Genomic DNA, 18,174 nt, shown 5'->3' with positions numbered 1-18,174 from the left:
TATAGAGAAAGATATATATTATGTATCTTTGTCACTGGGTTTCTTATTAAAAAGATGTAAGCAAATATAATTGCTCGCATATAGATCATTATCAGCAAAGTTAACATCCAAACTATTATTATTTTTATTATTATTGAATATAAAAAGAATATACAATTATTAAATTAATTTAGTAATAAAAATGAATTATACATTTTTGTATAATTTATTACTTTAACATTAAAATACCTATAATACAGTTTCTAGGCATACATCAATTGTCAAATCAGGAGTTGTCAATTTCATTATGTCATTTAAAACTCTTGCGAAAACATAACCTATTTGTGAAATTACATATTTTAATTTCTTCTATTTTTGCAACCTAATCATAAGTAAATTAATAAAAAATGAGATTGAACACGATATTCTATACTGCACCTTCAAGCAAGAGTGCAAGAAGACCACAAAGGGAGCCTATCCCTTTTCAAATGCTGTTACCTTTACGACTTAAGAAAGCCGTGTCTGGTAAAGGAGATAAATTAAAAGAAGCTGCTTGTATGCAAGAGATGGCTGTAATGTTTGCCTGTTTCAAGAAAGCAGAGTTCGATCAAGAGCAGTGCTTGAAAGAAGTCTCGGCTTTTCAATCTTGTTTCAAAGACTACAATGAACGATCAAAACTTCAAAGAGATCAAGGCAAGAAAGGTATATTGGTTCCTGGTGAAAAGAGCCTGACACACAGACAACTGAATCAACTATTAAAGTCATTTCCACCTGGCCAGTAGCGTTGTAATATTATAAAAGTAGTTTATATGTAATTAATATAGAATATAAATGAAAATTGTGTTTTATTAAGTGCTATTGTACTGTTAAATTATTGTAGTGTAATAAATATGCTTAGGTAATTAAGTTGTCAGTTATTTTGTACATATATTGTTAATTTATTTTACTTTTTTCAGCTGAAAGATTATCATTAAAATTTGATAAATTCTAATACTTGAATTGGGTACAGAATCAATTTGCTTAAAAGATTTTTGGTAGAATTTAATAATGCAGGTTGTTCCATTTTTCACTGTTATTTCTAAAAATGTATATAAAAAATTCTTAATAACCTAAATTTTATAAATAGTTGCTTTTTTTCATACAATATTTTTGCATAGAAAACCAAGCTTGTTAGAGCTGTATTAATAACTAGTATTGATATTTTCAAGACAATAATGAGAGTCTGTAAACTCTGGATACACAATGTAGAGTAAGCCTTCAAGCGAGATTATAATTAGGTGACAGATATTTTTCTAGAAAATCTTAATAGCACTAAAAGTTTTGGTGAAAAGACATTCAGTTCGGATCGCTAATTAGTCAGATCAAATTAAATAGTGTTATATTTCAGTTATATAATTCAGTTAAGAGGATATTACTGATTGTGCATAACATTTGAAATTGAATTTTGTCCAATCATTTATTCTATAAAACAATATTCAAATATGTGAAAGTGCACTCAAGAAGTTAATGAATTTTTTTATGTTCTTTACGAAGACAATTTTAATTAGTAAAGATAATTTTGTCTTTTATTAATAATAATACAACAGTTTTTGCACATACATATAACATATATTAAAATATTATTATCATCACAAATTGTCAATATGTAAAAATAGCACAATATTATCACTTTGGGGCAGTGTGGATCCATTGCGGGGAAGACACTTGCAACTCTATGCGTCTTACTGTTATAAGTTCATCGTCAATTTCATGTATGTTATAGAACCTTTCCAGTTCCTCAATGGCTTTATCTTCAAGCTACAAAGTAACAAATACACATGTAAGACATTACTATAATAAATTAAAATAAAAATAACTGCAAAGTTAACATTTCATTTTAAAGTTGTTAGCAAAATTTACTATAAAATTTACTATTATCAAAATGTCCCAAACCTGTGTCAAAGTTAGAGGTTTCGTCATGATCCTTGAGAGGTCATCTTTCTGCTTTTTCTGATCAGCTAAAATTGTATCAAATTTCATGGCACTTGGTTTATTCGGGCTACTGTTAGCGATGGGTGTTTCACAAATCTTCCAGGGATTCTTTGGTTTGTCGGGGGGACTACCAATGGTAAGTTTGTTGGAGAAATAATCGTCAAGAGTCTGAGGAGATGATTGTTCATTAGCCAATTTTTTTCTTTGTTTCTGAGATAACTTGGGTCCAACATGGTTTATGACTAGATTCCTTTGACCCCAACATGATTCAGATAATGGTGATTCTTTGGGAGATACGGACATGCGAGAGGTAGTCGGTGTCGAAGGTTCCTGAGAAATGGCACTAGAAGAATTGTTCTTAGTGAGTTTTGTAAAAGAATTGGCTGGTGGTTCGTTAAGAATATCTTTAGCAGATGATATCGCTTTCAAGCGTGCTTGTACAACTTTTTGTTGTTTTTGCTGTGATGTTGGAACCTCAGTCCACTTTCCTGTATCTTGAGATTTTTTTTCCACACTTTTAGAAATAGCGCTGAGCGATAACGTAACATCGCCAGATGTATCGTGAGATAGGTCCAACGAAGTCACCGAGCTGACTGATTCATATCTCCGTCTCGCCTTCTCGCTTTCGGTATATTCTATCTTCTTTTGTTTCTTTTTTTTATTAACTTCAATGACGCTGTCCTCTTTTTTAACATCCTCATCTACAAAGTCTAAATCCACGGGAAGTATTTTGGCGCATTCGTCGATAACTTCATCGCTGGGTGCATTGTAGAACGGGGTGATTACTCGCGATGACATAATGGGGTTGAACGTGCAATAATACTTGGATATGTCTTCTAGTAAAGATTCTTCTAGCAAGTCCAAGGACCTGTTCTCCAGAATACTGTTTACATTTAGCGATATGTATTCCATGCAACATTGTTTAAGTTGTGTCGCGTTGTAGGTGTGTGCGAATTGACAGAGTTCGGTACAGTTCTTCAATGATATCAGGCTAGCGAGGGCAATCTCGCACATTTCTCTGAGTCGGCCGATAAATAATTGATCAGATACAATGAGCATGCTGCAAATGAAATCTATGCTGTCCGAGGTTTCAATTTCTGGACACTTATCCGTGTACAAGAAGTTTATAACAGGGAGGAGAATTCCGTGATTAATTGGTAGTGTTACTGTAGATAGTAACTTGCTCTGAAACAGACATTGTTTATTTAAATACATTTTATATTCTATAAAGTAAATTTCTTAAATTAAATTATTAAATCAAGAATTACTTTTTGTTGATCTAAAGGTTATACCCTGTACAAGATAGCTTGATCTTTTTAACAGATGTAAATTCCTGATCGGCATAACTTTGCAATGACGAACATATTATTTTCTTAATTTAATTATTTTTAAAATTGTACAAATATTTAAAAAAAAATACATATAATACAAAAGTTCTTAAATATTCAAGGTTTATCCGAAAATTTTAAGACTTTTTTATACTTAATTGCTTCAAAGTAAAATTTAAATAGAAACACTGAAAATAATAGAAACTAGACTAAGGCTATTGTTTACTCTAATAAGAAATTTTCAATCTGGTCTTTTTAGCAGTATTACGCCTCCATGTTACGAATTGTATGTAAAGGCATTATGTGCCCATACACAGAGTACATACTCTCTCTGATCGTGTTTCACAAACTACGATTGCGAAGGGGTAAAGATGTCTGTGCATTTTCTAGTAGCCATTACAGAAAACGAGCATCGTAATATAATTACCTCAGTCCAGGAATGCATAAACATGCCATGGAAATACTCTAGCCGAGCCGCTAGGATACATTTATGAGCTGATATCAACACGCCGTCTTTGGAACAGACGTTGGTGTCCACTAATTCTGAATAGCTTTCTCGGTCCCATGTAGGAGGACAGTTCTTAGTATGAGTTGCGCTTTCTTTAAGACACACGACGCCATCCCTGTAACTTAAAATAACATTATATATTTATAGTAAACTAGTTACAGTTCGCGTGTATAGGTGTTAGGTACCTTGTGCCAACGTAATAGCCGAGATGGCCCAGTGCAAACCCAAGTAAGCACCACTGAACTTTCATGTGCATAATTTGAGTTTATATTTCATCTGAGTGCTCGGCGGTGTAGGAAAACATCGTGAGAAAACCTGCATGCGTATGCGATACTACGAAATTTGGCCACATGTGTATTCACCAACCCGCATTGGAGCAGCCTGGTAGAATAAGCTCCCAAACTTCTCCTCAAAGGGATAGGAGGCCTTAGTTTAGCAGTGGGAAATCTACTGGCTGTTCCTACTACCTTGCCCTGATTGGCTAAGTATTAGATCCTAGATGGCAGTGTAAGGAGCAGAAGAAAATAAACATTAACAGCCTATAAATATCGCGTTGCGGGGCTGTGTTGCCTTAAAAAAAATTCTTAGTAAAAACAAAGGTTCGACTACGTTATTATACAATTAACAAAAATACTCACTAGAATTTATCAAGCAGCTTATGCAATCCCATAACTTGCAGCCGTTTCGCTGTTGCTTGCACTAATTTGATTGGGTCGCAGAACAAATGTGTACGCGGCGGAGTTTCAATGTTCCGACGGCGGTTTCCTCTCTTCTTCTCCGTGTTCTTGTACACTTCAAATGCTGATATCTCTGCAGGATTATCTGAAGACATGTTTTATATTAAAGGAAGCTTTTATTTATTCAAAATGGTACATAAAAGAGTAAAATTTACAAGTGAGATCTCTCTATTATTAACAGTTAAACTAGGTTACAGTCTCGGTCCTATGATAGAAGAGTAACTCTTCTTTCATTGTTTCCATAAATGTGTCAAGTGAATCTTCTAAGCGACAATATAAAAAAAAAATCTTCAGTGTCGTTTCATACAATATTGATTTTACGTATAAATAATTGTATGTAATATTTGTTTGATAGTATATCAATATATTATAAATACATTGAATTTGTTTACATTTAATCGCTAATGATACAAATCTTACCTATTAAATCAGTTTCAATTTCGACATCTTCCTTCCCTTTCTTATTCGCGCCAATCAGATCTTCCTTCCTTATCTTCAGCTCACATGCTCCTAACTCGGCCACATCACACGTCCCAGTGTACATAAATCTTATAATCCTTTCGAATACTTCCGGATGGACATTTTCTAAATTAATCGTTGGTTTGTGCTCCTTTGTGCTTGTTTCTTGGTAAAGTTTGTACAAATAGTCGCTACTGGACGCTATTATGAAGATGTGGGCGGGGAAATGTTTGGCACCAACCTTGGTTTAGGGAAAAGTAATTTTATTAGCTAGCAACACAGTGCCATGAAATTATGGATATACAGTATGGCGGCGTTTTCTGTAACTTTTTGAAAGGGGTAATATAGCCATATATTATTTTCATATAACTTTAAGTTAATATTTTTGGTGAAAATGTTTGTTAAGCATTTTGTTTTAATTGTTTTCTAATTAAATACCTTAAATATAACGTCATGTAGAATGTCATCTTCAGCAGCTGTCTCTAATAGACATTCCATGTGCTTGGAGAGACTCGACGGTGACAAATCAGGGAGTGACGTCAGACCGCATGCTGGTTTCATCTGAAACGCATAAAGAATTCGAAATACTCATCCCAGTCAATTGTGAATGGCACATACAGTTGTGCACGCAGGTGCACTCTCTATTCTCACTCTCACAATCCGATGGAACGGCAAATACGACACGACCGAAATAAATTCAATCATGCATCAGTTTTACGTGATTTGCATACTACGGATAGAAAATCTTAATAACTGTTTATCAGTCCGACCTGAGGTTGGAATCCAATACCTTCGGACCTACGCCCATATATACAGATAGCTAGCAAAGAAGCAGTTAAGTCCAATATCACGAGGGGTAAGACAAGTAAACAGCCTTGAACTAGAATAGAATTTACATCATGAGATTTCAAATAATCTATAGTATTTGGATACTTTATGGTATGGTAAAAAATAGCATTTCGAATGTTGGAAGTAGGTTGAATGTCGGAACTTTATTAGGTAAATTAAAGTGTATATAATAAGTTAAGTCGAAAAGTGTTGTATTATAAATAAATATGTGTTAATCAAGGACTGTTTCTAGTTTATAATATAGCAGAGCTATTAGCAAATCTCATTGAATATGTAAACCTAATCTTTGTTTATCTTTACTCCTTTAGCTATTGGACTATATATGTATGATTTAATGACGAAAAAGTTATGTACTACTGCTAATAACTGGATATAAACGTTTTGTTAATTTGCTTAATATAAACAAAGATTATAGAGTAAGAATGAAAACAAAGTATTAAATATCACGAGCGGTTCAAGGTGAGACCTTATCACAAAGTAAGGTAACTTTGGTGCAGAGGTGATGATTGGTATTCTCTGTATGTGTTTTACGTTAGTAAATATATATTTAGAAATGAATACATACATTAGTGAAATAATACTTAAATATATGGAAGTAATTTGTAGAATTATGCTGAAGTCTGAATCGATGCGTTTGAATTTGTGCATAAAAATTAATGGTTAAACAATTTACCTGAAGGCAAGCAAAATTAAGTCCCTCGCTGTCCACATTTATTGCAACAGCTCTGTGTATGTTCGGAATCTTCGTGATTCGAACGGACGTACAGTCGTCCTTCTCTAGGAATTTAACGAGAGCGGATCTGTTGTCCTTTTCTCTGTCTTTTCTGATTGGCTGCGAGGAAGGGGGCGTGGTCTTGCGGGAGATGTGGCCAATGAACGCTTCGCCGTGCTTGGTAGTGAAGTAGAGAGCGTCGTGTGTCAAAGACACGTGGGTAATTATAGTTTGGTGGCTTAGACCAAACACGCATCTGTAAGTTAAATGTTAATTGATATTATATATATATGATAGAAAGATACGTAGGAAAAATGAGGCTCAATAAAAAAATTCAAATGTAAACACAAATGATGTACATGCATACATATGTTTCATATTAAATATTATGTCGATAAACGTGTATGTGTTAAATGTATCGTAGTGAGTGTATTAGCTTTTTAAATTATGTTAGATTGCTTTATTTAATAATACGTATTATTTTTCTTATCTGTATTTACCTGGTCAGCTTGTTAGCAGTGTCTTGCCAAATCATAAGATGGCCCACGTTTGTCAGAAGCAGAACGGTGACACGGGAATATGAACCTTGTTCGCTTACTTTAGCTTCTACGCAAACTTGACGTATATTTATTTGCCTGAAAATCATTAATTATTACTTTAAACAATATATTATTAAGACGGGATGCTCGATACTTTCTCCTCGAAGGGAGAGGAGACCTTAGCCCAGCAGTGGGAAATTTACAGGCTGTTAATGTGTTACAAACTTCGAAGCCGATCACAGGTTTTTTTTAATTTAATTTCATTGCAAACTGACGACGTCTGCTCGCACGATGTTCATTTGTTTTTTTTTTTTTTTATAATCTCTACATGGCCAGTAACTTTTTTCCGCCCAATAAATTAATTCATAACAATTTAATAAATTGTAATCCAGAATCTTCTTTATTTTTCTGCACATCTACGGCTGGAGCTCTTCAATGCACGAATGAGACCATAACCGATTTTTTATCGTCCCATAATCGCTGGGACAAAAATCGGATTACGCTATTAATATGTATATAAGATGTAGAGTTGTAAAACGTGTTAATTACATATCTTGTTATGTATTTAAATTACAGATTACACACAATTTCATCTATATTGATTAAAGTACATTGACTCGTATTGATAATGTAAAAGGTTATCAAACCAAGATTACAATGTAATATTTAAAACGAACAGATTTATTTAATGGCCACACTTAACAGTAATTTCTCAAACGTTAGGTTAGGGCTTTATGATAACCTTCTAAGTAGGTATCAACGATTTGTTAAATATTATACCGCCAGCAAAACTACAGTATTGTTGTTGTTTCGGTATGATGGCCGAGTAAGCCTGTGTAACTCTGTGTATAAGACATAACATCTTAGTTCCCAAGATTTGTGGGTCATTGGTGTTATAAGGAATCATTAACTCTGGCGTCCCATTCGCCCGTCCATCTATTTATAAAAAAGATGAATGCAACATATGGTTGGTTAATACCTATCCCGTTTTATAGTATGTTATAAAACGGGAGAACAAGGTACAAGGAAGATATCAGCGTTTATAACTGAGACTGAATCTATGCAAACTATTTAACAATTTGATATATCGAATAAGTGTTAACTGTACCGCGGTAGTAAAACACTTCTTTTGGGGCATTTTTCTTTTTAGCATTTTATTGTATGCATAATTGTTATAAGGAGAATTGCAGGTGGGTTTTGGTTGTTGATATCTGTTTTTGAACATTAACAAGATTTATTTTATCTATTAATCGGGTACTGTTGATAATTTAAATTATTTATGGCTATACCGGCTTAGGCATATACCGCCAATATACCGGATAGTAGGTACCGTCGACAAAATAAATTGTATAAAGCTTATTTGTCAAATATTTCAAAAATGGAACGATTGGAATTGCGATCCTTGCGAAAAATATTAAACATACTTGATGGCGATCTTCTTGCATAGATACTTGTGCAGGAGATAGACGTCCCCGCGACTGGTCGTGATGACCGTCGCCGCGTCTGTGGCGTCCACGAGTTGGACGCTCGCTTCTTCTTTGTTATTCAGTGATATACCAACCTAATCGAATTAAAAATATACTTTATTCTAGTTATCTCTTACATACCTATTGACTACATATTTTTGTAGGATTATCGTATCGAGAAGAACCGGACTGAAACTAGTGCTAGTTATTCTTGTATACCAAATTAAAAATAAATCATGATCATCAATGCGGATTTTAATTATATACAAATGTTATACATCTTGCATTCTTAATGGGGAACCTCATGATTCTCTATTATCAATCAGTGTACCACTAAACATAATTTGTGTGTGTGCGTGTATGTGTTCTTTTTCTGTGTGCGAGTAAACCATAATTTCAGACAAGGGACGTAGCCTCTTAGACCCTATGATCGGAGTCGTACGACAGAGCAATGGTTTAGACTTTTGACGACGTCCATTTACAAACATAATTCACATTCCAAAAAGAACAAACGAATGCTAATTTTACGTTCTTTATCATTTTGTGTCGCGTTTGTTTGTTCTTTATCATCATAATACGCGTTGTCTCTAAATGTAAATATGATTAATATAAGAACTTACCCGTTTTGGCAAAGGAACGTTCTTATCCTCCTGTGGATGTCCCAATTGGCCCACGTTAACGCCCCACGTGTAAACGGCGTGTTTATTCCAGACCACTGCGTGGGAGCGTCCCGCGCAAATACCCAGAGGTTGAGAGATTTTTATAAGTGGTTTTACGGATGCCAGTTTAATGGTCGTTGGACTTTTCACACTTGACGGGCTAGGATTCTCAGTGTTGTTCAGTGAATATTGAATAACCTGTTAATTCGTTAATAAAGTAATTAGAAATCCTTTAAAAAAATTGCATGAAAAAATGCCAAATATGCTCAATGATATAACATAAAATTAACATTATTCAAATATAATGAAACATCTTAATTGTACGTACCGCACCACTCTGAAGCAAGAACACGGTGGATGTCAATGTTATGGCGACTTGTGTGCAAGGTTCTGGCAGCTTAAGTGGTGCTGGTCTAAGGGCTGTGGTGTGAGGACCGCCCGCGCGAGCCGGTTGACCCGCGCACCACACCTCGCCAGCCGGTTGACCCGCGCACCACACCTCGCCAACATCACTTGTACCACAAACCCATACGCTATGGAATTTACCCAGGCACACCTGCAGAGTAACAAAAATCAATAATATATTTTACTAGAAGAGAGATGTTAGACAAGAATAAGAGCTGCATGTTTTTAGTCAAATTCAGCAATTACAATCCCTTAACTCGCATCGTCCCTGAAATCGTATCGCAGTTGAATAAGCATTTATAACAAATTATAAAGTATGTGCTTGACTATCTCATGAAGGAAATGCATAATTGGATTACATATACATAGTATTCATATACTAAGTGAAACAAAACCGGTCTCTTTGTGACGATGCATGTATGGTGATTTAAAAACGTGGTACGCTATGATATGGTGTTTTTCGTAAAAAAGCTATTTATAACTCACACTGCATACGCAAAAAATATATTTAATAAATAATAGAATAAGGACATCTTGATAAGTATAGCTACTTCTAGTTTATTTTTTTGGGATTTCAATAAAATACAATAACATCTAATTTATCCTAAATAATAAAAGGCAGGCGATTGCTCCATTTCTAGAAGACCATACGCTACGTGGACCATTATTTTAGGTTTGAACCTAAAATAATAATTGATAAGCTAAGCTTACAAAATATTTTTATACATAAGCTTTTGAATTACATAGGAGACAATTCTACTCTGTAAGCAAAGCGAGTCGTTCCTCAAATTTAACTAAAAACAGACAAAAGTCGAACCTACAGACAATATTTACTTTTCTTAATAAGTGTCAGGAGTTAAAGGAAATAAAATATACGTATTTTATTTAAATTGTGATTTAATGTTATGCGTATACATTGCGTCCCTAGCATACGCATCTGGCGTGAACTTATACGTTTGAAGCGGATTAACAGCAGACACGACCCTGACGACTTTTTTCGGTGGATCTGCCACAAACAGCATGTTATCTAGAGACGAATTAGATGGAATTCCTGGATCCAGTTTCTCCGGACGTTTTGGTAAAAGAGCACTAAGGTTTCCAGCTACAGCACCAATCAAGGGCTCTCCTCTTATTATACAATAAGCAAAAAGTACCAAAATCGTATAACCGAGGGCTAAAAGTATTATATAGAAAAATATCTTTCCTTTAGTCGCAGCGATTGAATCTCGTAAAGCTTTAAAACAACTTCGATTTTTATTCGTTTGCACGTCTGGACTGTGTGATGTCGGACATTCCGGAGATATCGGCACTAAGCTCGCCTTATTAATCAACTTGCAACATTGAACAGGATACAGTTTATCCAAATTAGCTTGGTGCCATTTAGAATCAATAAAATCTGTATAATCGACGGCACCGCAACACTCGTAGTTTATCATGATATAGTTCCACGTTTGGGTTATAAGGTCATTTTCTTTGCCGTAATTCGTCTTAATAGTCGATTGCATAAATACACGAGTCTTCTCATTATTCGTGTAAATGTTATACATGCAGGATATAAAGAATAACCAGAAAGCTGTTGACGATAGCACAGTTACAAGAAATATGTAAGATTTTATAGCACATTTCATTTTACAACCAGCGCCGAGGATTCCACAACATGACGTCAGCACAGTTAAAATAGCTATTGGTATCAGAATAGAGGTCATTGGAGTGAACCATAGTTTTAGGTTGACGAAGTTCGCTATGGTTGATACGAGAGAACTCTTTGTCACCGTGTAGTTTACTTCACGGAAGAAGTCCGTGTTTATGACACACCATACGCATACCGCACAAGTCACAACTCCGAACAGAAAAAACAATATATTTGTAAATCCTAAACAGGTTCGAGGTAATCCAATTGTATGCATTTTATTAATTTTCTAATGATTAGAAAACATTTTATAATTTTTGATAAATGACTCTTCACAATTAATTATTATTAATTTAATAAAAAATAATACGTTGACATTAGAATACTTCAAAGAGGTTTGATATTAATTAGTCGTTTATTTGTGCTCAAGAAAACATCGAGCGATTTGTTTTGAAGGTAAAAATATGACCTTGAACGTACAAGGGCTATTTAGCATTTGATTGAACTTTTTTGCTTCTTTCGTTTGTTACATTTATACTAATATTATAAATAGGAAAGTAACTCTGCCTGTCTGTCTGTTGCTCTTTCACGGCCAAACTACTTAACCGATTTTGATAAAATTTAGTACGAAGCAAGCTTTAACTCCAAGGAAGAACATATTCTTTATACTTTTTTATGCTTGACACCTGACGACGCACCCCGAAAACGCGAACAAAGCCACGGGCGACAACTAGTATTTGATAAATATTGAATTATATTATCTCTATTGACAATGACTTTTTAACTTTGCAGTTATCTTTTTAGTTTTTTCCCCAATTATAGTAAACTGAAGAAGATGGGAGATCCTTCTTCAGTTAAATATAATTGACAGTGTATGTTCAAATTACTTTACAATATTACAAAATACTTATATAAAAACTTTTTATTAGCTCAAGTATGTCTAAGGATATTTAATAAAATTATATTTCTTACCTGTTTTACATTGGCGTTATCGCGACTGAAGCAAGTCAGTAGATCAGGTATGTTCCGGGGTTGATGAGATCCAGTACCGAGGGTATAATTTGAGTTGCTGCCCCATACATATGCATCACAAGGCTCAGAGCCAGTGAGCTTGTACATGTAATGCTTGTCTAGCATAGCATGGTCAATGGCCTTATAATCATCTTTGTCTAGGATATCCATGTTAACACCTAAATAAATGTTTAATAATAATTGAAAAAGGACTTAAGACACACACACACAAAGAAATTAAATTAATTTTATTCTCTATAAATAAAAATTGTGATATCACAAAACACTTACTTTTTGAAAGTTTAAAATTAAATGAATGTAGGTGCAACAACTACACTATCTCAAATATTATGATAATAAAAAAAAGCATGGAGTTAATGCTTGTTGATTTCCAGGCAGGAGACATGACATACTTATATAAATTTTATTTAACTAAGATGACTGTATATTAAGATGTTGAAAAAGAGTAACTATTGAGTTTCTTGCCGGTTCTTCTCGGTAGAACCTACATTCCGAACCGGTAGTAGCTTTACTTTAAATAGTTTGTTAAATAACGATTCAAAAGTGCTTCTAAAAGCCTACTTGAAAAAAGTATATTTTGATTTTTTGAATATATAATAAAGCTACATTATTTATTATATATGATCATAATATTTGAATGTTTATTTATTACATACCAAGTTTCATGAGGGAGACAGCTGAATGTATTTGCCCATAGAAAATGCTCCTGTGCAATGGTGTATAACCAGATTCACGGTCCTTTGCATTTATAAAAGCATCAGATGAATGACGCAAAAGCCATTCCATTAAACCATTTCTGCCTCTAGACGCTGACATTTGCAACGCAGTGCGGCCCTGGAAATCAATTTTAGATTCAAATTGACATTTCGATGGGTCCTACGTACATGGGCCAATGCAACAATTTTAGCATTTTCACTTTTTTGTGTCAAATGCTTCCTATTAGTCTATTTAACAAGTTGCATTAAAAAAAATACACATTTATAGATGCAAATACTATTTTTTTCTGCTGTAAAAGAGCTTATGTGACATAATTTTAAACGTATAAAGGCAAAACGGTAATTCGAGACTTGTACGCGGGGAAATCCCGCGTATTAGTTTACTTCAACAGCCAATCAGTCAGTTAAGCGCTTCTACGACACACGGAACGGTATCGTGCTGTAATAATAATTTACCAATATTTTAGTGAATATTATGTGTGTTATAAGATATAATTTTGTGTAACATGACGTCCAAACATTATTCTAAGTATAGTAGAAGTCGGAATTTAGTAAATTTAGCGATTGGTAATGTAAATAATAGTGACTCGAGTGAGCAGCTAGGTTATAAGAACGACGAAAATAAACACACTGATCTTTGTAAGTATTTCATTGTTTTATAATATTATCATGTATTGATAATATTGATTTTTACGTAATTAATAGTTAATTATTGTACATATAATTTAAAAAAAACCCGTATTCTGGGTAGAAGGGCCAATGTGATACTTTGGCCATTATACTTGTTTTAAATTGAAAACAGACACATTGGCCATATATTTTTATTTTTTATTCTTTCAGTTTCTTGTTCAAATTAGTTAACTTGGGTTGTTTTATTTACCATTCTTGCACACCGAAAGAGATTTAAGTAGCTTAGTGTTTATTTAGTACTATCCACATTACTACATAGTGTACAAACATATTCTTTTTCAGCTTCTCCATTACCATTTGAAGCTGATGAGATATTAAACGATTATAGAAATCTAAATTTGTTGCAAGATATATTTAATGACGACAAAGATTTAAATCAAAGCCATCAAAACAACACACTGCCACAAAATGTTTTCATAGCACCTGTTCAATTAACTATGGATAAACAACTTTATATTCATATGTCACACCTAAATAACCATGAGCCAAATGAACCCACTGTAGAAAATGTGTCCTTAAATAGTCCTATAACAACTACTAACCCGATGGATGAAATTAGTTACACTTCTCATGGGTGTGACAGTCAAAATCTAATTCAAATGACAAATGAGCCCGATTTTCAAGATATATGTAGCGAATATACTCCTATGCCGTCACCCAATGGCAGTATAAACCCTTTTGGTAATGAAGAACCAATCCCATCAGTTGTATCTTTACTAACGGATGAAAATGTGTCCTCTCCAATTTCACAATACTCATCCGGAGAGGTTCCTGTTCCATTAAGTTCCAGAAAAAGAAGATTTACAAAAAAAAGAGACAGCGGAAGATTACGGGAAACATTTTGTCATGAATGGATAGATTCAAAGAGAAAAAGACTGAAAAATACAGGAAAATCTTACTATAGTCGAAATGGTAAGATACGATCAGGAAAAAAACTGGGAGAACCATGTCAAAACACGTGTAAATTGAAATGTTTTCAAAAGCTAGATGACGACACAAGAATTGAAATTTTTAATAAGTTTTGGAAAATCGGTGACCATTCAAAACAGTACGATTTCATTAGTAACTATGTTGTGAAAATAAATAAAAAAAGAACAATTACAGACGGTGAATCTCGGAGATCTTTTACATACATTTATCATTTACCTTATATTCAAAACCATCAAAATTCTAAGTTAATTGTTTGCAAACAAATGTTTTTAAATACTCTTAGCTGTGGACCCAAGATGATAAGAACCGCAATATCTAAATCAAGTGACACCGGTAGCTTTGCTTTAGTAGACAATAGAGGTAGGCATAGTCACCATAAAACATCTATAGACCCAGATATGATCAAAAGTATTTGTGATCACGTGAACTCATTCGAACCGGTTGATTCACACTATTGTCGTAAAGAAAGTAATAAACTTTATTTAGGCGGATCATTAAGTTTTACGCGAATGTTTAATTTATATAGAGTGGTTTGATTCAACTAAGTATGGTAGCAAATGCGAGTCATTAAGGCAGTATAGAGATGTGGTCAATAAAAATATCAATCTGTCATTTCACAAACCCAAAAAGGATCAATGTCATGTCTGTCTATCTTATAAAAACAATCCAATAACGCCGGAAATACAAGAAAACTTTGAAAATCACATCAAAAACAAAAAAATGTCTAGATCTTTAAAACAGAACGATAAACATAACGCACAAAATAATCCTAAAATATTTTGTGCTACATTTGATTTACAGAAAGTGTTGCTAGCTCCTAGTGGTGAAATTAGCTTATTTTATTATTGTAAGCGATTGAAAGTTCATAATTTATCTGTGTTTGATATTGGGCACTTGGTTGGTACCTGTTATTTGTGGAATGAACAAATAGCCATGAAGGGCTCAAACGAAATAGCTAGCTGTATTTACGATATCATTAAACTTAAGAATAAAGAGGGCTGTGATGACTTTAGATTTTGGTCAGATAATTGTACTGGCCAAAATAGAAATAGGATAATGTTTTTTATGTACCTCTATGCAGCTAAACAGCTTAGTATTAATATTAAACATACTTTCCTTGAAAAAGGACATACGCAGAATGAGGGTGATTCCATACATGCCACAATTGAGAAAGCTTCAAGATATAAGAATATTTATACGCCATCTGAGTGGAGTTCATTAATAAGATGGGATGAAAGGAGCTCCTTATAATGTTATAGATGTATCTCAAAACATGATTTTTGACTTCAAAAATATGCAAGCTAGTGTTTGTTTTAATTGGACTAAAAATTCAGAAGGACAAAAAGTGCCTTGGTCTAAAATCAAACAAGTTCGTGTCAGTAAATATGAAGCAAACATTCTGTTTTACAAACTGGATCTATCTGAAGATGCTTTGGAAAACCATATTGACATTTCTAATGTTTCTGTTAGGACAAGACGACAAATGGCTGACAGATCGGAAATATCGTTAAAATTATGTTATAATCAGTTATTACCAATCCTTCCATCCAAAAAAAAAAGATTTAATTGATTTATGTCGCAAAAATATTATTCCACCAATTTATCATGCGTATTACGAAAATTTGGTTGCATCTAATGATAATTCAATGATTATTACTACTGATAATGATGACAACGAGTGATTTTGTTATGTTTTTGAAATGTTTAATTTCTGCATTTAAGGATTTTATTCATTTTGACTTTATTATTTTTTCCTCTTAGGCGGTGTACTAAGAACCTTTAATTATGTTAAATATATTTTTATTTTTATAAGTTTGTTGATTTCCAACGTGATTTTGAAAAGATTTTTACATTTAGTGTTTATTAAAAAAAATAAGGATGTTAATTTTTTTTATTTGCTTTTATTTTTGTGACCTAACTGAGGGTTAATAATTTTATAACACTAAATAAAATAACGTATAAGTGTCAATGTGAAATATATCATAAAGTATTATTATTATCAATATAATTACCGACAAAAAATTTAAAATACGCGTTCTTAGTTATTAGTTTTTGGCGAGTAAATTGACCAAAATGACTCATTGGCCTTTTTATTATATTTTTTTCAGTATATTACTAAACAAAAAAGTCACGTATATAGTCATATCTACATTAACTAAAAAACTAATAATACAAAAATAAATCAAACTAGCTGAAAAAATGAACATTAGGTGTCATAATAACTGTGCAAAATTTTAATAACATAAGTTGAATCATGTAAAAATTATATCCAATTGAAACTTTGAGAGCGTCTACTGAAAAGTTATCAATTTTCATATTGGCCGTTATACATAGGACCCATCGATTTATATAAAACTAAAAAAAAATTACATCATTGAGTATCCCTATCACTCATTTAAATCAACATGGTGTATTAAATATTTTTTAAATTTTAATGAAGCAATGGCGGTATTAATTCAAGAATCTTACCTCAAAATCGAACGCTTTAGCGAAATTAGCACAAGTTGTTTTAATAAAGCTGGCAAGAGCTTCATCGCTTACAGCTCTCTTGGTAATCGCACTTGTTAGCGTCTGACCATGGATTCTTGACTTACAATTCCTTGTGCAATCTATATCTTTTATCTTATTCATGTTTTCTGTTTACTATTTTCCAATCAAAATAATTAGATATCTAAGTACAAATAATATCTCTATACAGGTACAGATTAGATATGGAATTTGTTTAATATTTTACCTAATGAGCAATGATACAAGGGGTGGCTATGCCGGACCCCACAAAGGGTCACAAATTTTTAACACACCATAATTGCTGTGGTAACAATCTGAAAAAATAACATAAGATAAGGTTTTGTATTTATAATTCATATTTGATTTTTTTATTTAATAAAGTTATAGTTAGTTCGTCTCATTTAAATAATAGCATAAAATATTTTATGAGTGTATTTTTTAACAATTTCTCATTGTTATTATTTAAATAAATGTAAATAAACATTAAAGCAAAAAAGTCTGTGTAGTATTCGTAGTGCCTTTATTCCTCGGAGTTTTTTATGGTTATTCTAAAATATGAATCGTGTTGGAAAAATCATTATTAAGCGACGCACGAAATAAGATTTTAATAGAGATAAATTAATAGTATTTACAGTTGATTTATTATTAAATATTATTTAAAGTATTATATTACATTTGTCCTTGGCATTGAGTTTATTTTATATATAGAAATTTTAAATATATAAATATTTCAGTACCTTTACATGAAAACAGCTGTACAATTAAATTCGAATTCAGAAATGACCAAACACATCATATTTTACGTTCGATGCTTTAAAAACCGGCACATAAACAGTAACCAGTTATTATTATACTAACATTAAATATCTATTAAATTTTATCTAACTTTGTAAATCTAAAATTTTAGGCATTAGATCACCTTGACAAAAAGTCAAATTGTATCTTATGTCAAAAGCAAAACTCAACCTGACACAAATTACAATTTCTCACGGTGAAAATTGAAATGTTGGAACTTGGAAGTCTTTTTGAACGTCAGGAAATTATATAGTATCCTTT

At 32.9% G+C, this 18,174-nt stretch overlaps 3 protein-coding genes across 4 annotated transcripts; 1 reads left to right on the top strand and 2 right to left on the bottom strand.

Moving 5' to 3' along the window:
* The first annotated feature begins 272 nt into the window (after positions 1-272).
* LOC125070258 lies at positions 273-876 on the top strand. The gene has a single exon (XM_047680051.1). It carries the CDS (start codon positions 387-389, stop codon positions 759-761), a length of 375 nt encoding a protein of 124 aa, XP_047536007.1. The 5' UTR covers positions 273-386; the 3' UTR covers positions 762-876.
* Positions 877-1,547: 671 nt separating this feature from the next.
* LOC125070231 (inhibitor of Bruton tyrosine kinase) lies at positions 1,548-18,052 on the bottom strand. 2 transcript variants are annotated; one of them, XM_047680004.1, is made up of 16 exons: positions 17,856-18,052; positions 17,345-17,432; positions 17,080-17,253; positions 12,931-13,108; positions 12,215-12,432; positions 9,536-9,763; positions 9,169-9,405; positions 8,507-8,643; positions 7,044-7,178; positions 6,505-6,799; positions 5,421-5,543; positions 4,944-5,223; positions 4,425-4,608; positions 3,706-3,907; positions 1,912-3,135; positions 1,548-1,776 (listed from the first exon to the last, which is right to left on the bottom strand). In XM_047680004.1, exons 3-16 carry the CDS (start codon positions 17,239-17,241, stop codon positions 1,645-1,647), a joined length of 3,735 nt encoding a protein of 1,244 aa, XP_047535960.1. In that variant the 5' UTR covers positions 17,242-17,253; positions 17,345-17,432; positions 17,856-18,052; the 3' UTR covers positions 1,548-1,644. The 2 variants fall into 2 exon arrangements, with proteins under 2 accessions (XP_047535960.1, XP_047535959.1); XM_047680003.1 differs by having other exon boundaries at positions 17,080-17,432.
* Positions 10,492-11,522, bottom strand: LOC125070246 (tetraspanin-1-like). The gene has a single exon (XM_047680029.1). It carries the CDS (start codon positions 11,517-11,519, stop codon positions 10,494-10,496), a length of 1,026 nt encoding a protein of 341 aa, XP_047535985.1. The 5' UTR covers positions 11,520-11,522; the 3' UTR covers positions 10,492-10,493.
* Positions 18,053-18,174: the final 122 nt, after the last annotated feature.

This window comes from Vanessa atalanta, chromosome 17 (genome assembly GCF_905147765.1).
Source record: "Vanessa atalanta chromosome 17, ilVanAtal1.2, whole genome shotgun sequence".
Lineage (NCBI taxonomy): Eukaryota > Metazoa > Arthropoda > Insecta > Lepidoptera > Nymphalidae > Vanessa > Vanessa atalanta.
This window is presented reverse-complemented; position numbering and strand designations above follow the sequence as displayed.